This window comes from Protopterus annectens, chromosome 3.part0, assembly GCF_019279795.1.
Source record: "Protopterus annectens isolate FY-2018-M chromosome 3.part0, PAN1.0, whole genome shotgun sequence".
In the NCBI taxonomy this organism is placed as follows: Eukaryota; Metazoa; Chordata; order Ceratodontiformes; family Protopteridae; genus Protopterus; species Protopterus annectens.
This window is the reverse complement of record NC_056731.1, coordinates 733,664,137-733,688,136: the sequence shown is the minus strand read 5'-3', so window position 1 is coordinate 733,688,136 and position 24,000 is coordinate 733,664,137. Positions and strand designations below refer to the sequence as shown.

General features: G+C 41.2%; 1 protein-coding gene across 1 annotated transcript in view; it reads right to left on the bottom strand.

The window, feature by feature from the left end:
• The window catches only part of EXOC3 (exocyst complex component 3), a gene marked incomplete in the record, with an annotated part of 966,706 nt that overhangs the window by 329,661 nt on the left and 613,045 nt on the right, over positions 1 to 24,000 (bottom strand). Inside the window, 1 exon segment of the mRNA XM_044065090.1 lies at positions 19,511 to 19,661. Within this exon segment, the coding sequence (XP_043921025.1) occupies positions 19,511 to 19,661 (151 nt within the window).

Genomic DNA, 24,000 nt, shown 5'->3' with positions numbered 1-24,000 from the left:
GCTGGAGGGTTCTTTAAAAGGTACTGCTCCTTCACAGACACTTTATAAAATCTGTCTGGTCTCTTAGAAGCAGGAGGCTGTGACTCTGGGCTCTGAGAGGCAGCAGAAAAAGCATCTTGGCATGCTGGAAGCAAAGGTGGGACTGTAGATGGTGAGGGCTGCTCCATCTGCAAGAATTCAAAGTATTTGTTTTTAGTCTCAGAAACATCCGAGAGCTCCCACTTGAAATGTTGCCTAAGCAGAGAAATGATATCCCCAAAGGAGAAATCTTCTCAGGGGAGTCAGGAGTGAGGGACTCTTCTTCTGGAGTAGGGGATTCAATCTGAGAGCAGTAAGTTAAAGACTCATCTGAGGAGGAAGACTCTTCCTCAGATGGTACCTGTGGACAACTGGTAGGCCTGACTGGGGAATCTGGATCTGGAGAACCTGAAAGGCCTTGAACAGAGTCGGGAAAAGGTCTCCCAGGGTGGAGTAAGGTCTTTTGTGCTGTGTTTCTCCTTCTATTTTCTTTTTAAAGAGGTAGAAGGAGCAGTAGTAGGCCTAGGTGCCGACAGTAGAGTGGATGGCAAGGCAGTAGTAGGCCCCTCCGAAGTCATGAGCTGTTGTTCCCCCTCACCATCAGGCTCTGATGGTTGAAAAGCCTCAGCGGACATACTCTGGATATCCACTGAACCGGCTTCCATTTCGGTTCCTGGCTGCAGCGAAATCCCCGACGTCCGGAGCAATCCTGGGCTGACACTCGCCTCAAGAAACTCACCGGATACCTGAGGCACAGCTTGGGCATCGGGCCTAACTTTCTTGGCCTTCTTCCTAGGCGGCTCCTCTGAGGTCCCACTCCGCCTTCCATTCCGGATGCCAAATGTTGAGGGGACTCTAATTCAATAAATAAGATTTAAGGCCGCCAGATGGCGTCTAAGGGTTTTGGGAACAAAAGACTGGCAAATGTCACAGGACTTGTAATCATGACCAGCCCCTAGACAAAATAAGCACTGCTCCTGTGTGTCCTTATGTGGAATTTGTCTTCCGCAAGCACACTTTCCCTTTCTAATGACATGCACATCTGAAAAAGCCAAAGAAACAAAAAAAATCCCACAAGTGTACTTATCTCAGTGCGGACAGCCAGAAAACAATCATTGAAAACGGGTGGCCGAAGTCAAACAAACGTCGGATTTCTGAGACTGGCAACTGGATGTCTGAAACACACTATGGACTCTCTCTCTCTCTGTGTGGCAGCCAATTCTGAGTTGGGTACGTACTGACGTCACAGATACAACCTATGTCAGTTTATGGCCCTTGCATGCAACGTCTAAGCCTTTGGTATACTGGCCGGATGTCCAGAGCTGCAGGCATCAATTCCCTAAGGTTATGAATACTGCAACATCAGAAAAGAAGGACATATACTTAACTGCATTTGGGTGCAACCATTGGCAGTATGTTCTTCAGCATGGGTCTCCCTAGTTCTAAGGCAGATAATGCCGGTGTAAGCAGCCACTGATATGAAGCTGAAGCTTTAAAGGTAATATTATATTCTTGCAAATATGTTCTGCATGTAAACATTACAATGAGGGTACAGTGATTTGAAGTTTTTGTAATGCAAGTTCCAAAGTTTTATGAAGCTTGTAAAAGTCTTATTAGTTATATAGAAGCTGCTAGTAGGAATAATATACATAAAACAGGAGTGACATGCATCATAAATGACTAACTTTAAAATTACACAATGAGTAACTTATGAATTTTTAACATGGCATGTAAATGGCCTTACAAACTTTTAAAAGATACCAAGCAGAGAGTATTGAACGATATTAAGTAAAGTAAGGTGAAAATTGCCATGTTGCAGAATATGCATCAGAAAGTACAGTTGTGTACACTTACCATAAATGTAGATGTTCGAGTGTATTCACTATTGCAGTCATTACATTTGGGTAATCTGCTGGCAGGTTGCACTCAGTTGGCCTGATTAACAAAGTCTTGGGTCCTGCGTCAGTTGCTGTCCCTTGTTCCATGACGTCAGGTCTTCAGGGGTATAAAACATGCAGCCGACGCCATTACATCAGTTTTTCTTGCCCCAGATGTCAGTTGCCCCCCAAATGGGGAGCACAATATATATATTATACATATACATGTATATATGTAAAATAAGAAATACACAACATATACCTCTAAACAAAAGCAAATACACCAAAAAGGCTTTTAAAGATAGTAACAGAAATGAGAGGTATAGTTAGAGAATAAAAAGGGGGCTGGAGGGAGGGTAACCAGGACTGCAAAAGTGAATACACTCGAACATCTACATTTATGGTAAGTGTACACAACTGTACTATGTTCTTCATGTTTCACTGTTGCAGTCATTACATTTGGGTAGAATCCCAAAGCTATGGTTGGGAGGATGGAGTTATACAGCATTAGGAGCAGCTATAAGGCCCTAAAGGACAGCAGTGGCAAAGCCTGCTCTGGATTTAGAGAAGAGAGGTAAATGGTAATGTTTGGTGAACGTATGAACTGAGCTCCAGGTAGCAGCTTCTAGAATGCCTCTGGTAGGAACCTCTCTGAGGAAAGCTGCCGAAGTAGATGCAGCTCTGGAGGAATGAGATCTGATCCCCTTGGGGACAGGTTTACCGTGGTACATATAGCAGAAATGAATACAATGGCTTATCCATTTTGAAATAATCTGCTTTGAAATAGCCTTTCCCTCTGCCCCTGCAACAAATGCCACCAGTAATTGTTCAGATTTTCTTACACATTTTGTCCTGTTTAAGTAGAATCTTAGTTGTCTGTGCACATCCAATGAATGCAGAATCCGCTCACCCTTGTTCTGTGGATTTGGGAAGAAAGTTGGCAGATGAATGGTCTGATTAAGGGCCACACTAGATACCACTTTAGGCATAAAGGATGGATTGGTCCTGAGATCCACCCTGTCCGGGTAAAAAATAATGAAAGGCTCCACTGCCATAAGAGCCTGTAATACTGAAATCCTTCTAGCTGAAGTGACTGCTAAAAGAAAAGCTGTTTTTCAAGAGAGAAATTTTAGGTCTGCAGTAGCAGCTGGCTCAGAAGGAGGCACAATGAGTTTTCCCAAAACAAAATTGAGGTCCCATGCAGGAGTTGGTGCTCTCCTGGGAGGTCTTAAATTTTTGGCTCCTCTGAGGCACTGCTTTAGCACAGGATGAGAAAAGAGGGAAGGCTCTGTGTTGTAATGAGCTGAAATGGCAGAGGCATGGATTTTTATTGCAGTAAAAGATAGGCCCTTGTGAAGCATCTCAGTTAAATATTACATAATCTGAGGAATATTGGGCAATGCTGTGCTTATTCCTTGTGCTTGGTTCCAGGCACAGAATCTTTTCCATTTGTCAGCATAAGATTTTCTAGTACTAGGCATTCTAGCCTCCAAAATGACATCCATCACATGTTTGCTGAGAGATGTAATTGGTGAAACTAGTTGATTAGTCATGCTGCAAGATTCACAGTTTGGAGCTGAGTGTGCAGAAATTGATAGTTCTGCTGAGACTGTAGATAAGGTGTCTGAGGCAAGTACCACAAAGGAAGGTGCGACATATTGCGTAGGAGAGGGTACCAATGCTCTCAAGGCCAGTCTGGAGCAATCAGAATCATTTTTTTTCCTGTCCGACTTTTAGTAAAACCTTGGAGAGCAGAGGCAGGGGGGGAAAGGCATAAACTGATAGTTTTTTTCCAGCTGAAGGATAGAGCATCCACTTTCCAAGCTGATAGGAATTGAGCTTGTAGATGTATTTGATGAGTCAAGGCCGTGTTCCACAATGCCACTGGCTAGTCTGCAAAGAGGGTAGGAATGGGTACCCCCCTGCTTGTTTATGTACCACATGACTGTGGTGTTGTCTGTCTTTATCAGTAGTTGTCCTGGATGAAGATAGTCCTTGAAGGCTGTCAGAACATTCTGTACAGGTAGCATCTCCTTCTGACTGATATGTAGGTGCATTTGATTTGGGCTCCATTGGCCCTGAATGCATCTCCCTGCCAGATGCGCCCCCCCCCCCAAGCATAATCAGATGCGTCTGTAGTCAGGGTTTGGGCGGCAGGGGGTGGAATGAATGACAGTCCCTTGTTTTGGTGGCAGGCCTCTGCCCAACATAGGAACTCTGTCTGCAGGCAAGGAATGATAGGAATCATTGTATCAAGGTTGTGACAATGTTGACTCCCATAAGCTTTTTAGGCACCACTGATGTTTTCTCATATGCAGTCTTGCATATGGAATTAAAAGAATGCAGGAGGCCATGAACCCCAAAGCCTGCAGAATTTGTCTTTCAGATAGCTGGGTTTTTGTGGCCACCTGTTTGAAGTAAGTCATTAATTGAAATTGTTTTTCTGGCGTAAGCTAAGCCATCTGGGTAGTTGTATTCAAGCTTGCACCCAGGAATGTAATTTTTTGAGAGGGTACCAGTTGTGATTTCTTTTCGTTTATGGTGTACCCTAGACAAGTTAGAAGCCTTTTTACAAACGCCAGATGTTTTGGAAGAGTGTCCTTGTTTTCTTCCTGAATTAGACAATTGTCCAGATATGGATAAATTTGAATATTTCTTTCCTGCAAAATGCAATTACTGGTGCCAGGCACTTTGTGAAGACCCTGGGCGCAGTAGATAAGCGAAAGGGCAGAGCACCGAACTGGTAATGCAAATAGCCTGCTTTGAAGCGGAGGTATCTTCTGCAAGACTCCCTGATTGGGATATGCAGGTAAGCCTCTTAAGTCTAGAGTTACCAACCAGACATCCTTATTTAGTATGGGTAGTAACTGTTGGAGAGTCAGCATCTTGAATTTTGGAATGTCCAGAAATGTATTTAGAATGGATAAGTCCAGAACTGGACGCCATGATTTGTCTTTTCTGGGTATCAGGAAAAGTCTTGAATAAAAACCTTGTCCCTTTTCCTTTCCTGGTACTAGTTGAATAGCCCCCATATTCATAAGGGATATAACTTGTTTCTGGGCCTCTGCCCACTGATTTGGAGGCAGATCTGGGCATCCGTTTGGGATTGGCAATGTGTGGAAATAAAATCTGTATCCCTGGGATACTATATTTAATACCCATTTGTCCTGGGTAATCAGTTGCGAGTTTCGGGCATGAAGTGCCAGTTTTCCCCCCAAAGGGGCGGCCAAAAGATAAGTGCTTGGTAATTGCAGTGGAAAGTCATTGAGACTGTTTCCCGTAGGGAGGTGCCTTGTTACTTCCAGATTTGGAGGTAGAGGCACCCCATTGCTTTGTTCTACAAGTACCTTGCGACTGAAACCTGGAGCCTTTGGAATGTCTGGGTTTGACCTGAGCGGTTCCGGTGGGTACTGGAAAGGACCAGTTCTTAGTAGGCCAGTGCCTACTGAACCTGGGTGGCTGCACTTGCAAGAAATCTTTCACAGTTTGCATAGACTTAGCTTTATCTTCCATCTTTTTCAAAACTTCTTCAGCCTTACTTCCAAATAGACTGTCCTGTTGTAAGAGAGCATCTAACAATTTTGCTTTAACATGGTCAGGCAGATTTTGCTCCTTGAGCCAACCATGCCTTCTAATCACAGATCCAGTTACAGCAGCCCTGCAAGAGGCCTCCAAGGAATCAAAACCACATTGCAAAGTATGCTTTCCAACTTGTTCAGCTGAATGCAATAAATCCTGCAACTCTATTTTCCACACAGTCAGAAATCAACATCATTTTCTGTTTTAGTAAACCCATGACATGCTGTTGATATTTAAGCATATGAAATTGATAGTTTAAAGCCCTGATTGCCAAGGTTGCAGACGTGTAAACCTTCTTACCCCATCTATCCAGCGCCCTGGAATCTCTATCAGAAGGGGTAGGATTTTCAGCAGTAGAAGCCTTAACGCCCTTGGGACCCTGAGAAATGATTTCAGTGTCAGCAGTAGGGTTTTTAAAGAGGAATTTGTGGGATTCAGGAACCCTGTAATATCTGTCGGGCTTACTAGGGGCTGCAGGCAGGGAATCAGGAGTCATAATGGACTCTGAGAAAACATTTAGGTCTGAAAACACCCTCAGAAGCCGGTGCCTGCTCAGCGGCTTCGAACCCATCCAAGGTAGAGACATTTGCGGGCTCAATACTTAAAGTAACTCGCGGCATACCGGACTCCAAATGGGTCTCAGTAGAGGCCTGCGAATCAAATGTAGCAGGTATCCGGGGCTGCGAAAGCGTCTCAATGAGTACCGGCGACTGGCTTAGGAGAAGCTTCGTCGGTTTTGGACCTCGATGGTCTGTCTCTTTCTTTGCGTGTTTTAGGTATTGCGGTAGTCGGATTGCTCACCTACGACATTTCTGGATAGTTAAATCTGGAGCCAAAATATTTAGAAGCAAAAATATACTGACGTTTAATAGTGTGTTGATTAAATTTAGCACAAAACTGACAAGGCACATTGTGATCAGGACCCAGGCAAGGAATACAGTACAAATAAAAATCCTTATGAGGTATTTGCTTCCCACAAGTAATACAATTATTAACTTTTACTGACATCGGTAAGGAGCAAGAAAAAGTTTCCCCAACAGGGTACTTAGCTTTTAGTTGAAGATTTCGGTTCTGAAACTCGAAAACGAAAATTTGAGGAGTCGGCTGCCCGGCACTTGCGAACTGCTTCTGCTTCGGGCACCACACGGCAAGAAAGACTGATGAAATGGCGTCGGCTGCATGTTTTATACCCCCGATGACCTGATGTCATGGAAGAAGGGACAGCAACTGACACAGGACCCAAGACTTTGTTAATCAGGCCGACTGACGGCAACCTGCCAGCAGATTACTCAAATGACTGCAACAGTGAAACACGAAGAATATCAGAAACGACCATACATGAGTTTAATGAACTGATTTCAATGTGGATTCTCAACAGAATATGAGGAACAAAAGAAAGGAGTGTTATTATATTCCCGGGAAGTGAGGGCTACAAAAAAACAATGGAAGATTTGTGGCAGGGAGGGGATACTGGCAGGAAAACAGGTTTACTACAGCATGCAGCTACATTCCCCCTAAAGGTGTAGTTATTGAGCTTAGAAGAACTTTGGAAAAATAAGTTTTCAGCAAAGTTTTTTCTTCATAGTTTGTGACTGGAATTTAGTGTGTAGCAGAGTACACACTGAGCAGAGTGGAGGAGAGGCGTTGACTACAACTCTGAGCTGAGATATACAAGTATCCTGTTTTTTGGATTATTTATACTGATTACTGTTTCTAGCAATTTATATATAGCACTTTTTATTGCCTACTGAATAGTTTTTAGTGTATTTTATTGCTATTAACTAATCTGCACGGGTAACTGATTTGTTTGCAGTTAAAAACATTATGCAGAGTCTCTTTGCTCCTTTATCTGTTTAAAAACTTTCATTTTGTGGCTTTCTGTAGTGTTTACTGTCTGTAGGCTAATAGCTTTAGTATTGGTCTCATCCTCCCTCCCTGTTGGTGTCTTGTTGTTATACTTGGTGGCTTTGCAGTTGCCCGCCCCTACTGTAAATCTGATCTAGGACACTCCTCCCAGTCTGGTATCATTAGCTCATTCTACCTAATACAGAGAGAACATCTGAGAATGCCTTCTGTTTCTCCTTTTTCCCTTTCAAAAAAAAAAAAAATTGCCTGAATCTCCTTGTGGTCTGACTGCGTCTCACACATTGTGGAAATATAGAGTATATTTTGGAGCATTTACTATAACTGTAATTGCCTTAATATTGCTACAACTCAAGTGCTCTAGGTTGCACTGCATCTGAATTGTTTGTGTGTTTTAGCTGCTTTTCTGTATATATAGACTTCTCTGTATATGTAGACTAGCTACTTATTTTGCTGTATTACTGCCTCTTAAATCGTTTTTCAGTTGTGCACTTGCCTTGCTTCATTTAAAAAGTTTTAAATTGCTAATTTTGTAGAGTTTTAATTGCATTTACTGTTTAGGACTACACACTCAAGTGTGTTAGCCTTTTCTGTGTTTATTTACTGTATTATTGCATTGTTTAGCCTGTTTCAACAACAAAAAAAAAATACTATCTTGTTTGCTCGTTTTCCACCTTTCCTAGCCAGTCCATATCCCAGGCTTTGCTTGTCTCGGGACTTTATTTTCTGTGTTCAGAGCTATCCAGACCTTGCTGTGGTAGAGGGGTGGTGAGCATTGTACTGCCTATCAAACACTAGAGGAGTGGTTTCCAGCTCTGGAATTGTAATTTTATTGGCCTTTTTGGGCTGATTTCTATCCCCTTCAACTTTCTGGCTTAAAAATGCGTGTGTTTGCACATTTTTCGCATCGTGCAGCACTGCGAGGCTACAGTTAAACTATTCCAGGTGCCAGAAAGTCTGCTCTTCAAATTTTCTCTTAGAACTAGCTGGTTTCTCAGTAGAAGCACTAATATCTGAACCCCTGTGACTAGCACTTGCTCTAGAACCTGCTGGAAAGCACTAGGAAACCTGAAACTGATACAAGCACTCAAATCTCCTTGTCAATAAGGAGAAATTAATCGTAGGCACTAAACAGCCTATAATTGCAAAGTACCTTGCAAAGGTAAGGGAAAACAGCTCTTAAACTTTACAAAAAAAGCACCTAAACAGGCATGTCCAAGGATCAGCTTCCGGTGATTTCTCCTGTCCACCTGGTGAATCTGGGCATACTGGGGCAATGCGGCAACTGCCTCATGTACACAGACAATCTTCTCCTCCTACCACCCAACACTACAACCTGTGAGAGATGCACTTACATAGCCAAACTGGAAGCAAAGCTCTCTCCGGCCAAGATTGTGCTAGACAGCCAAGAGGAGAAGGTTAACACCTGCACTACACCTCAAGCAACTCATAGCCCTTCAAAACCCACACCATCAACACCCACACATAGCAACACCAAATATGCGGAGGCCCTTCACATTAACCTGCCCAAGCAACAAGGACTTCCGAAGGTGAAATGCAAACAAACACCAGTCACAACCAAAGTGACACATAGCTCACAACACCAGTGTGCCACCAAACAACAGCACCTAAGGCAAGACAATGTACCCAACAGTTTAGTCATAGGTGACTCTATAGTCAGGCACACTGATGTCCCACTCACCAGGCTGAACAAGGAGAAAATTAAAGTCAGCTGCCTGTCGGGTGCCAGGATCTGCCACATAACGCATGCACTCAAGTCACTCCACAACAAGTACAAATACGACTCTGTCATTGTCCATGCTGGAGTGAATGACTTGAGACGTACCTCCTGGGCTACATGAAGAGAGACATGGAAGAGCTCTTGGATCATGTGGCCAGGCAGGTATGACCCTAGCCCTGAGTAGCATCCTGCCTTCGCCCAGAATGATACCACAGTATAAGGACAAAATGATTGACTTCAACAATTGGCTAAGTTTCTGGTGTCATCCAAAGGGGATCCAGTATTTGTCTGCCTGGGAGGACATGATCGATAAACCACGACGCTTTGCCAGAGGTGGTCTGCACCTGTCACCCCTGGGATTCAGGTTACTGGCTAAAGCTCTTGCCACCCCTATAGTGCCTTTTTTAGGCAGGTTCAAAGGATAAAACCACCACCGTAACAGATACAAGCATGCAAAATCTGAAGGTAATGCTACTCAATGCTAGAAGTCCAAACCTCAAAATGCACTCTCTCGAGGCACTCCTAAAAATGGAGAACATCGATATCTGTGCAGTAACTGAGACCTGGTTCAAGGCTCCAGAGAGCACCTCTGCAATACCAGGCTACAACTCTTACCACACTTTTCAGCCACAAAATCAAGACCGAAACACTAAAGGTGGAGGAGTGTCCATATTCACCAAGGATATTCACACCTCCAGGATAGTTGCCCAACACAATGCATCTGAAATTCTCCAGGTGCAACTAACACTAGGTAAGACTGCAATCCAAATTGTAGCTTGCTACAGATCCCCCACCATGCCCCAAGATTCTCACTGTACCTTTCTAAACATACTGGAAAATATTAAGATACAACCAAACACCCTAATACTGGGTGATTTCAACTACCCTGACATTAACTGGGAAAACTACTCGGGTACCAACTCCTTTTCCCAACGGTTCTTGGAATTCATAAATTCCAACACCCTGGATCAGCTAATCCATTGTCCCACCAGGGGCTCCAATATCCTAGACCTGGTCATTACCAACATGGGAGATAGATGCTCCACATCAGTGGTCACCCCCTCATTGGTCAGGTCTGACCATAAGCAAATCACCCTTGACATCCACATCCCACCCTCACCCCCCAGTAAGGAAACCTCCTTAAAAAACTTCTCCAAAGCCAACTTCATGCTACTGAAGTCGGAAGTGACAAACTTCACGACACCCATGCAGACGGGATCTGAAAGTTCGACTGCAGAATCCTACACTAAGGCACTGCACGAGCACATCCACTTGTGCATGAATTGTGCCATCCCAAATAGAACCAAGATGCTCTTCTCCAAAAAAAAGGAAGCCAATCTGGTGGTTCCCTGCTATAAACAAACAATACAACAGAAGGAAAAAACTGTTGCAGAAAAGAGGAAAATCCCAGGATGCAAAAAAACTCCCTCACCAACCTCAGTAAGAAGTTGCGATCCCTCATAAAATCCTCAAAAGCTAGTTACGAAAATAAAATTGCCAAAGATTCCAAAGACAACCACAAGGCATTCTATAGTTATGTCAAGAATCTAAATGGCAATGCTCAGATCTGCTCTGAGTTACAACAGAATGGCATTAAATATACTGATCCCAAGGATATTGCCAATATCCTGGCAGATCAATTTAATACCAACTTCACTTCCCTCTCACCCCCTAAAGGGCCCATCTCAATACCAAAAGATTGCCAAATTCTGGTAATCACGGCCACACAGGTAGAAACCGCACTCTCCAAAGCTAAGAATACAGCATTCGTGGGACCAGATGACATCCCAGGCTGTGTACTATATGAACTACAAAATGAACTGGCACCTCACCTAAGTGTCATGTTTAATCGTAGCCTCACCTCAGGCTTCATGCCCACTGAGTGGCGCACAGCTACAGTTATCCCACTCCACAAGAGGTGATCCACCTTGGATCCCGGGAGCTACCATCCCATCAGTCTGACAAGCCTGATCTGCAAGGGCATGGAACGTATAAACAAAGACAGTGGCAACCTTTAAACACTGGACCCCACACAGTTTGGGTTCGTGAAGGGCCGATCTTGTCTCCTGAATCTGACTGACTTCTTCGAATCAGTCTCCAGAGCTGTAGACGTGGGTAAGGCAGTCCACACAGCCTATCTGGACCTCGCCAAGGCCTTCAACACCATCCCCCACTCTGGAATCATAGATAAACTTACTAAGCTGGGCATAAATCCCTACATCACTTGATGCATTGCCAACTGGCTTACTGACAGAACCGAGACTGTAAAAGTAGCAGACTCCAAATCCAGGTCCAGACAAGTGATAAGTGGAGTACCTCAGGGTTCAGTCCTGGGACCACTCTTGTTTGGCATCTACATCTCTGAAGTACAGGCCAACACTAAGGGACTCTGGCTAACAAAGTTCGCAGATGACTGCAAACTGGGAACCATTATTGAATCCCCAAATGATGTGGATATTCTACAAAAGGACCTTACAGAAACAGATGCCTGGTGCCAGAGCCATGAGCTCAAGCTTAATGCCAAGAAATGTATAGTTATCCCCTTTGGAAAAAAATACCCATGAATTACCACATAGGTGGCAGGACACTAAACATCGAAATTGTGATGAGAGACTTAGGGACACAGGTGGACAGTGGCCTCACATTCGATAACCACATCGGCACAACAGTCAGGAAATCCTTCTATGTGGCACACCTCATCACTAAGGGCTTTTCATCTGGAAAAAAGGAGGTCATTGTCCCACTGTACTCATCCCTCATTAGACCCATTATAGAGTATAATGCTCAGTTTGGTATTTACCTCACAAGACATCTGCAACAGCTGGAAAGGCCACAGGAATACCTCACTAAAAGAATCACAGGCCTAAAGCAGATGCCATATGCTGACTGTCTAAAAAAAACTCCAGCTATACTCTGTGGAATATCGTCTACTCAGAGGTGATCTCTGCTTAACATACAAGGCCATGTCAAACCCTGAGCTGCTGGACATGCTCCACTTAAAGAAATCCCAATCCCTCAGAGCCACACACTCCAGGGATCTAAACTCTGTCATCACAATGAACAAAACATGCTGGAGGGATAGGTTCCTGACCCAGAGACTCCCCATACTCTAGAAAAGACTGCCCATACATATCAAGCAGAGCACCTCATTGGCCCTCTTCAAAAGGAACCTTGATGGCTGGACGGGAGATAGGAAATTCACCCCGGGGATCATGTCAGTCGCCCTGCTGGACAGGGGTCCAGATAAGTAAATATTGTGAGAAGAAATATCCAGGGAATTGTTATGGCTAGGCTTGCATAGGCCCTAGGGTCGATAGCCTAGTACCAACCTATGAACCTAGCAATGAGGATTGTCAAGGAAAGCTAGAAGGGAACATACCAATACATACATTTTTTTTTTAAGTGTATGAAGGTATTCAGTACGTCACTTTCACAACAGTAGTTCAGACTGACTTTACATATCACCCCCAAGATACACCTGGGCTATGATGGATATAAAATTATACATCTCAGAAGCATATATATCATAGGTTCATAGGTTGATACTAGGCTATCTGCCCTAGGGCATTTACAAGCTTAGCCAGAGTGTTTTTGGCTTTCGCCACACTTTTTAGATTAGTTGACTGTGCCTCTGTATAGTAGGGTCACAGAAGATAGCCCATTTAAGGTTAGTTTACCATGCCTCTGTCTAGCAGTGACACAGAAGAGATCCCAGGGGTAAATTTACGATCTCCCATCCAAACGTCAAGATTCTACTTGAAGAGGGTCATTGAGGGGCTCTGTCTAGCATGGATTGGGATTTTGTTCCAGAGTGAGGGGAGCCTCTGGGATATTAATCTGTCCCTGCAGCATGTTCTATTTATTTCTGTGCTGAGGTTTAAGTCACTGGAGCGTGTAACTCTGATGGATTTGGATTTCTTGAGGTGGAGCATGTCCATTAATTCAGGGTTGGACATGGCTTTATACGTCAGGCACAGGTCACCTCTGAGTAGGCGGTAAGCAACTGAGTAGAGCTGGAGTTTCTTTAGCCTAACTGTGTAGGGCATCTGTTTGAGTCCCTTGATCCTCTTGGTGAGGTACTTTTGGGGTCTTTCTAGTTGTAGCAGGTGTCGGGTAAGGTACATCCCAAATGGGGCACTGTATTCAATTATGGGCCTGATGAGTGATGAGTAGAGGGGCACAATGACCTCTCTTGATCTAGATGTGAACCCCTTTGTGATAAGGTGGGCTATATAGAATGTCTTAAATACTTGTCTTAATGTCTTAAAAAATGTGGCTTAAATACTTGGATTTTGCTCTCCGTTTCTCATTTTGACTTTCAATTCTGGGCTATATAGAATGTCTTTCTAGCCACTTTGGCAATGTGATTGTCAAAGGAGAGACTGCAATCTACTTGGGTCCCCAAATCCCTAATTACTTCTTCCATACTTAATGGATTACCACCTATGTGGTAATTTGTAGGCACTTTGTTTTCCCAAAGGGGATGACTATGCGCTTTTTGGCATTTAGCTTTAGGCCATAGCTCTGGCACCAGTTATCCGTCTCTGTGAGACCTTTTGGAGGATGCATGTGTCAGCCGGCGAGTCGATTATGGCCCCCAGTTTGCAGTCATCTGCAAACTTTGTCAAAAGTACTGAGATCCATTCAGTAATAACTGCTTTGGGAAGGTAAGAGGGCAAAAGTAAAGTGGAATAAGATGATTCTTCCTGCTGAACAGGGGAGTTTAAGTAGAAGAACCTAACAAATTAATCTCATTACTGACAGCAAATAACCTGGAAAGAAAAGTAATTGAACAGGAAGAAGCAAAGTAGGTGCCTGATTTGCAACTCAAGGTATCATTAGTACAACACACACACACACACACACACACACACACACACACACACACACACACACACACACACACACACACGTGTTGAATGAAATACCATCTAGTAGTGTTTTTAGTTGAACCAAAAACAAGATTCTACTAAGAAAGAGATAATTAGTAATGCTTATAGTTATAAGAATAAATCAGAGGATCAAAGGAGAATAGAAAAACTGGGAGTGAAGATTAGAACAACAAATTATAAAGAACAACGGGAGTTCTCTAGTAGTTCAGAAAAATTAAGGATATGTGCACAGAAATGTTTACATAGGTACTTTTACACCCCAAGTAGACATCTTCAAGCAGAGTGCAGACTTTGGAGATGTGAAGGGAATAAACAAGGAAAGTGGAAACACATTTTGGGAGGATTTTGGAAGCTAACACCCTACAGAATATCCTCACACAACTATTGAGGAGAATGCATTACATTACCAAGGAGATGATGCTATACAAGTTCTGTCTCTATTTAGAACTGTCGAGACATAGTACAGCCTTAGTATATTTATTACTACTAGCAGGCAAAAAGAAATTATACAGAAATCGAGGCTTAAACCTAATGTAAATTATCTACTGGATATTATAAAGGAAATAAATGAAAAGGAGATGGTTTCATCAATCATTTTTAACAGTCAGACTCTTATTTTTTTAATTATGTGATGAAACTAATGCTTTGCTGCATACTACAAAAGGTTAATATTTACAGTTATGTATGCATGCATCTCAGTGTAGATTAATAAAAAGTGATGCAGCATGTTACAGCTATGATTTTTTTACATAAGCCTGTTTACTCTAAATTATTTTAAATATTAAATACATAAAATCAGCAAAATACTAAGTATGCAGGCTATTGTTCAGCACTCTTGGTAGAGTTTACATCTTTTAAAGGTCGACTTACTGGATTTGCTTAAATAACTATTTGCTGTAGCATTCACACAAATACAGTTATTATTATATTGCACTGACATTATTTTTAACACACTTACTGAAGTAAAATTGTTATCCGTTACTACACAAATATGTTTTCATAAGCAAACTTTGTACATTAAACATTACGCTAATCACGTTTTTTCCCTTTTATACAAGAAACATTTTTATTAAATTATCACTTATGACATAAGCAATCATACATTTATATAAATGAAAACAAACCATATTGACCTATTTTAGTTGCAAATAATTCATATCACTGAACTATCCAGTCACTGCAGTCAAACATTACATAGCTCATTAAAATCTTGCTTTCTTTTAAACCTCATTCCTCCTACAAAACATTAATCTGCATGTATTGTTCCCCAAATTCCCATTTTGTTCTATGTAATTTGCTCCTGCCCTTTTCTACAGATCCTGTTTCCAGTTGTTTTACCTCTGTTACTATATTCACCATGTCTGACTGCAGTGGTGGTGCTGCGGTAGCGTTGTCTCCTCACAGTTAGACGTTGCCCATTCGATTCTCAGTTAGAGCGTCTTCTGTGTGTCGACATGCGTGAATGGGCGTTCCTTCGTTGAAGGTTGTGCGTTAGGCCCGGCAAGCCAGCATGTAAAAACCTACTGCCAATCATTAGCAGACCGGAGGTCCGCTGTGGCGACCCCTAACCGGGAAAAAGCCGAAAGACACAAACAAAGAAACAAACTAGATTACTATAATTATTTGCTGTAGCATTCACAACTGCGTTCAGCTTCCAACCAGTCGCCACTTCACTTATCCGTACCTTGATCAAAAAATTAAAACCCACTACACTTTCTGCTGATCAACTCCCTGCCGAGTACCTACAAAAATCAGCTGATGCTATTGCTTACCCCGTCTCAATACTAATCAATCGAACCATAGTAGAAGCTAAAATTCCCACCATCTGGAAAATATCCTATGTAATCCCACTTCACAAAGGAGGCAGCTCTACTGAATTCTCCAATTATAGGCCAATAGCTATACTCTCTCCACTTGCAAAGATTATGGAAAAATGTATTCATAGACAATTCATGCACCACCTAATCCAAAATCGCCTTATGGCAGACACTCAGCATGGCTTCCGTCCTCATCACAGCACTACTTCAGCCCTCCTAGCCTTTACTAACACCATAAACCATAATCGCAACAATAATTATATATCCTCAGCCCTCTTTTTGGATCTTTCCAAGGCATTCGATATGGTTGATCACCAACTTTTAATCCACACCCTGCAAACATTCTGTCTAGATACTGGAGCCCTCCAATGGTTTCAATCCTACCTGAATGGTCGACAGCAGGCTGTCCTCTGGCAGAACAAACTCTCTAACCTTCTACCTAACACCCTCAGAGTACCACAAGGCTCTATACTAGGGCCCTTGCTGTTCTCCATCTTCATTAACGACCTTTATACTGTCATCCCAAAAGTCAGCTGTATCCAATATGATTTGCTCAGCCACATCTCCAGTAGAGTTATGGTCAGCTACCCAGACCACCTTTAATACAATAGAAAACTGGCTTTCTGAACATCGTCTGATCCTAAATCCCAAAAAAAACTAAAATGCTGTTATTTTCACCAACACGTAGGTCTACCGCTTTCACCTTTACCATAAAATCAAATGATGGCACAATAATCTCCCCTGACCCATCTACACAACTATTAGGTGTCATCATAGACAATAATCTCAAATTTGACCAACATGTTAACCAAACTATCAAAACCATCAATAAAAAACTAGGGTCACTTTACAGAATAAAAGCCTTCCTAACCCCTCCAGCTAAAATTGCCATAGCTCGCTCTCACCTTCTTTCAACCCTTCTGTATGCATCCCCTCTACTCTCGAATTTGAACAAGACTGTCCTTAACAAACTCTCAATTTGCTACAACCACATTGCCAGGTTTGCCACTGGGCTGCCTTTTAGGACACATCATTGCATCAATCTAAATCAGCTTGGTTGGCTTGAACTACCTAGCCTAATCCAGTATAACCAACTGATTATGGCCTATAAAATCCTCTATAATCCAGACAATACTCCTGCACTTAAAAATATTATCACCTCCTATAACAATCCTAGTCCGCTTGATCCTCTAACAAACTACTAATTCAGACTAGCAAAATTAATAACACAGCTGGTGATTCTCTCTTTGCAAACTCTGTAAGTAGATCCTGGAACTCTCTTACAGCTGATATTACCTTACTTTCCACCTTAGGTCAATTTAAAACTAGACTCAAACAACATTTGTCACTTAACTGGCTATGTCAATGTATCAAGCCTGGCTAACTCAAATGTGTAAAAATCTGTTAACCAGTTTACTGTGTAATTTAATTTAATCCTGACTTGTGCTCAGGACTAACTTTAACCTGTGGAACTTGTTTAACTTGCTTACTTATGTAATCTCTGTAAATAGTCTATTTGTAATATGTAATGCTGGTATTATGTAATGCTGTATCTGCTTACCCTTGGAGCTTTTCTCCCCGGGCCTCCGCTGAAAATGGACATGCATCCAGTCGGACTATCCCGGTCAACAAATGTAAAATAAAAATAAAATAAAATATATTCACCATTTCTAGTACAATTGGTTTAGACCGATTTCCATTTACTAGTAACTGCTTTTTTGGCAGCCACCATAATTAGACTCAGCAAGTCCTTACTATATGGTTATTGTTATTCTCCTTACGGGCCTGAATCCAAAATCCTAGTCTCTCCTTGACTCTTGAGCTTCACCCAATTTTATCATCATCCCTTTACACTCTGAATTGTAGTTCTCTGCTTGTGCTTTGTACAGGGGCCTTAACTGTGTAGCTCTGAAATACCCATTCAAATCAGGTAATTCCGAACCACCTTGTTCTATAAAAAGGATCAACTTAACCCACATGACTCTAGCCACCCCTCCCTGCCAGATAAAATCCTTCAGCTCTATTAACTGCCGTCCACAGCTTCTCCTCTGTTTGATAAAAAGGGTCTATATTATAACAATGAAAGTTTAAAATTGTAAACGCTCTAAATATCGAACATGCCAGACCTCAAACTCACTATTGTGGGGAGCTGCACCCCCCACACCCCCTACACAACATATATACCAACTTAGAGATTGCACTACAGTGAGGAAAAGGCAAATATTCAGATCTTCACTGTACTGCAATCTCACAAAAAGCACTTTGAGGTCCGGCATTTTCGATATTTGGAGCATTCGCAATTTTAAACTTTCGCTGTCATAATACAGACCTGATAAAAATGCCTGACCTGTGTATAAACTAAAGGGACTAAACACATTTTCACTGCCTGTAACTTGTTATGCATATCCATAAAACAGAGCTTCCAATTTCTCAGTTTTTGTATTGTCTTTTGTTCAGTCTCTTCCCACATATCCTTAGCTGTTATAACAGAATCTTTTTTAATCCATACTCCTAAGTACTTCATTTTATCATGTCTCCATAAATATGGATATTGCTATTGCTGAACCAGTGTGTGTGTTGATACGTAATTCACAGCTACTGCCTTTGTTTTATCTTCATTAATTTTGTATCCCAGAAAAGACTTGAAACTGTCTCAGAATGTTCTACAACACTGAAATATCATTTTCTGTTTTTATCAGGTATAAACTAATATCATCTGCAAATAAAGCCAACTATTCTTGACTACCCTACCAATTACATCCTTGAATTTTTTTTGGAACATATCCTTAAATTTTGAGTCCTTTATTTTCTTTTCAAATGGTTCTAAATATAACACAAACAATAAAGGGGAAAAAGGACACCTCTGTCTGGTTCCTCTGCTCAACAGAAATCATCAGACAGGAGCCAACCCACTTTATTTTTTGCCTCCAATTCCTCATATATCCCTCCTAATCATTAATGCTTTCTCTGCATCAAGACCCACCAACAGCAGTAATATTTTCTTGCATTCTGCTTCCCTCTGAATCATCATTGTTCTATTAATGCTGTCAAATGTTTGCATCCCCTCCACAAAACCACATCGATCTATATCTACCACTTTTGGCATCAATGAAGATGCAATTTAGACAAAAATAAATGCATTTGGGGACAACACATACAAAGCAATACTAGAATAGATGACTAAAATAAGTAGGTTTGTAGGAAGTGCAAAGTAAATCTATATTTTCTAATGCACAAGAGAAAGAAAACGGTTATGATGGAAACTGCACTGTGTAATGCATGCATGCCATAATGAAAAGTGCTGTAATTTTTTTTTATCAATGGATTTATATTTGTTTACCAAGGTAGTGCACTGATCTCAATGGACCATTTGCAGGTACATTCCAGATGAACAGGATCGCATAAGAAATTAACAGAATGTATGAAAACAAATGTATGTGGACTCGTACTGCAAATGAATAATGTGATGAATAAAAAAGTTAAAAAAGCTTGAATCCTGGTTTAAAATTTTACCTTGTGTTTACATACATTTGTTTTTTATACTATACTGATGCTGTCCCCTAGTAACCTCCAAATAATTAAAAACAGCAAAAATCTTCTGCAACCTGGTAGCTTGTGCTGACAGAAAAGTTTTCTAGGGGTAAAATTCAAATGAAATAAATAAATAAACAACAAATCCAAAAAGGAAAACATTATTATATATTAGAACTGAAAAGTGCTCACCTCCAGATCTTTGAAGACTTCACCAAGCAAGTAAGAACATCCATCTCCTGCAATGCTGTCCAAAATTGGATCCATGCTTAGGACACTGGGAGGGTTTCCTTCTTCAATTTCATATTTCATATACTTTTGTTTTAAACTTCCCACTGACATTCTGCAACACAGAAATGAGTCAAAAACATATACTATGTATCCATATGATCAACAAATAAATTAACTGAGAAATTTAAACAAAACAGTGGATGTTACTTACTGACTTAAACTTGCATTTCATAATAAACATGCCTGAATACATACCTAAAAATGTAAAGGTACAGAAAAGCATATCCTTTAATTAAAGTGCACAACTTTGAAGACGTGATAACTTGGTTGTTTTCAATTCAGCACTTAACACCATCCACAAACTCTAGCAATCAATTCATAAAAAAAAGTTATAACTGATGTCAAAAGTAATCCAAATGAAACCCTGAACAGGTGGGGTTCACCAAGGGAAGCACAGTGGTTTAAACAGTGTGATAATCTGTAGTACTTAAATAGAAGACTGGAATTAAACAGGACCCCACAATGGTGAATATGAATGACTGCGGTGTCTGTTGTGGTTAGCCAGCTGCATCATGGTCTATGCTTGTAAAGTCTGTATTACTTATGGAATTTATTAGGATGATGGAAGGCATGTAATTTATTAGGATGATGGAAGGCATGTATGGGGCTTAACAGACCTTGGCAAGCTGCTTCCAGTTCAGGAAGCAACAAGAAGGACCGTCCTTTATTTTGATACTGTGGGGTTTACAAACAAAACTATTAAAGGTCAAGATGTTGTTGATGAGATGGAAGAGAATGAACTGATGGTTCACAAACACATGGTACACCTATATGCAGAAAATACTCAACTTAACCTGATGGACCCTGATGGTGTTATATCTTGTCTGCTGATTATTATTTTAGATTAATATGGATTTACAAATGGAGATTACCTTAAAGTGAAAAAGTCTTATTTCCTGCTGATGTTCTTTGCCTTCTACAATTCTACAACCCCTGAAAGGTGGTGTAAGGCTGAAGTGTTATAAATGAAAAGTGAAGCATCTTTTGTCTCTAAATTTTTAAGTTAATCTTTCTCCATTTAGAACATGGAAAGGTGCAACTTTTTGTTTGTGTCTTTCGGCTTTTCCCTGTTAGGGGTCGCCACAGCGGAACTCCGGTCCGCTAATGATTGGCAGTTGATTTTTACGTGCCAGCTTGCCAGGCCTGACGCACAACCTTCAACTAAGGTACACCCATTCACACATGTCTCCACGCAGAAGACGCTCTAGCTGAGAATCGAACCGGACAGCATCTTACTGTGAGGCGACAACGCTACCGCAGGAAAGGTGCAACTATAAGTCATTAATGATTCATGCTTGTTAATGAAGCAATTAGTTCTGCCTAGAATTATTAACCTTGTGAAATGTCTGGATAGTTTATTATCAGGAATATACACATTGGAAAAAACTGAATGATCAAGATGGTTCACATGGCTGAAAAGACTGCGTCAGGTTACTACTACGAGCCTTAAAGGTATCTAGTGAGTTGGAAAGTCCAGGGGCCTCTAATTCTGACAAATATTTAGTGGCAATGCTACTGTGGTTAGTAACATGATGACTGGTAGGTGGCAGTAGCATGCTGGACATAGCTTACAACATGGTGATCCTGGAAAAAGACCAGATAAGAGTGATAAAAGGGAAATTTCTTTGCAGCAAGGAGTACCTCAGTGCTATGAGATGTAGGGCTGGATTTACACACAGTTCATTCGCTAGTGAGTAAGCCACACAACTGTTTTGGTCATATATATATATATATATATATATATATATATATATATATATATAGACACACACACACATACATGTGTGTCCATGTATATGTTTGAGTGTCTCTCCACATGTACGGACATGTGTATATGGGTCTACTTCATAAGACTGAAAAACCAAAAGACTGAATCTCAATATATTGAAAATTCAATATAACGAAGGATGGGATTTGCCCCTTCTCCAGTGTTGTGTGATCTTGGAGTTGGTATATATAATTAGCAAGTTGTGTGTGGAGGGGTGCAGCCTCCCACAAGTGGGGTGCAGGGGGCTTGCCCCCCGGCATTAAAAATGTTTTCAGTATTTTGAGATTCAGTAGACCAGTGTACATATATGTGTGTGTGCATGTCTGGATTCCTAGTGAGAATAGGCTTGTTTGTAAATTGCTGTTATAGCTGTCTTGACAGCCTGTGCTTATACTAGGGCCCACTTAAAATGTTGTTACCAAAAATAACACCTCAATCCACTCACAAAATTACCTCCATTAACTTACATTTTATATTTACCTCAATACTAAATAAAATCTATAATAATGTCGGATTTACCACAAAATGTTATATGGTAAAGCCACAGTAGGTCAGTTTTACATCATTCTGCGCTATGTGTTTGTTAATCACTTACAGCTTTATTTAAAAACAAAACTTTTTACTGCTAAAAGAATGCCACAGTAGGAGTGAGTGGAGTTGAAAAATTCTTCTTTCACCTTGGAAATGCAGTGAAATGAGGTGAAAATGTCCCCATTCTTCTTGATGAAACAGTGGCGATAGACGTTCATTATGTATGTGTGGGTGATTCCCTTTCTATGAGTACTTAGCCTTGAAGGGATTGTAATTTCAATGAGAAGTGGTACAAAAGCTATTATTGATGCGGTATGACTTTGCAGGTGTTAAGGCAGGTTATAAATTTCCTTCAGAATTTTTGGCTCAGCTGAAAAAACACATTCAGAATGAGTTTAGTGCAGTCCCTCTGTTACTATTTTTGAAGAATGGGGTGTGTTGGCATTGTGAGGGGGGAAATCATCCTTCTGAGTTATGTGCTGGGGTGGTGGCCATGTATTGCTATATGCATGCTGGATAGGTTTTTAAGAAGGTCATTTCAATGGCTACCAAAAACAGTTAAGCAGAAGCATTCCAAACAGATGTAGATATTACAGGTATGTATAGCTTTTTTTATTTTTGAGAGATGGCCAAACTTAATTGTGTCACAGATCTGAGCTGCTGTGCCATGTGCACATATTGGGAAAGAAATGGACACGATTATGTACTTGGTGTATATTTATTGATATGTTTTATTACTAAGGAATTTAATGTTTTACAGTATTGGTGTTGTGCATTAGTTTACAGCTTTCTTTTAAGTTTGTTGTTGGGGAGGAAGTTATTGCCATGGATTGTCTAGCTTTTTGGCTTATGATTTCATGTCTTTTTTTTTTTGAATATGTTACAGTGAGTCAGTTTATTCTCTGACAGATGCAAATTAGCTGAGTATTACAGGTACATGTGTGCATAGAAAAAAACAAGTTTCTGCAAATGATTACAGGTGTGTGTCTGTCTGCCTTTACATTCAGATTAGTCCTGTCTTGTTTGAGGGTTACAGACCAGATGTGAATGATCAGAAGTAGCTTCCTGATGAGGTTCTTAATGTATGTGCTGCACATGGCAACACAGAAGCAATAGTGGGCAACTGATCAAGGGGGCTATAACATGCCTAGCCACGTACAGCTTTAAACAGACACAACAAATGTACTTGCCAGCCTGGGCACACTTGGGTACCTAGTGGCATAATCTAAAATTGATAGTATCTACTAGTATCACTTAGCTTAGTTACATAAAGGTGTCACTTCAGGTCTCAGCATTTGTCAAACACTTCAATTAATGAACAACTTGTTCTAGTCATCTGATATGGATGGTATCTGTAACTGTCTTCTTTATCTTCTGTCTTTGCCTTGCAACCTGATACTCTAGCTATGTAGTCCCAGACAATACTCATGTCTTGTTATATTATCATTTAGGTCCCCATTATGAAGACCAACTTTCTTTGTCCTGCTTTATTGAGGAGATCTTGTATCTGCTGTGTGTATACCCTTTTTTCTTGCCATTGCAGACCTGCTGCTAAGCACGGGCTGACATCATGAAGACTGTATTGTTAAACTGCATTCTGATGGCCATGAATCTAGAAACCAATTCTGCTGATATCCTTCACTGTCTGCTGAAGACTCACTCTCATCACAATTCCCATACCATTTCTAGGCAGTCCTCCCACCCTCCCACTGCAACATAGACTCTGGATCCCAGACCAAATGACTTTGCTGGAAACACGACTATCCAGTCTGCTCCTTTGCATGATGTCTTCCACTTCCAAGCTGCATTTCTTAGTGAACCTACATTCAGTGGAAAAATCCTTAGTTAAATTTTGGAAGGTTAACTGGTTTTAGGTATAGCTTTTACTCACAAGCTATATCCAACGTAATCCAGTTTAGTAACTGGACACTAGCCAGACAGCAGCTTGTTGACCATGGGCTTTATGACAGGCATGCAATGGCTAAGAGGGGAGTGTCAACCACTTTCACTATTAGCACGAGTCCCTGGCATAGGTCGGAGTAGGTCGTGTCCCCACCCACTTAGTACTGACAAATACCCCTTTCTATTTTGG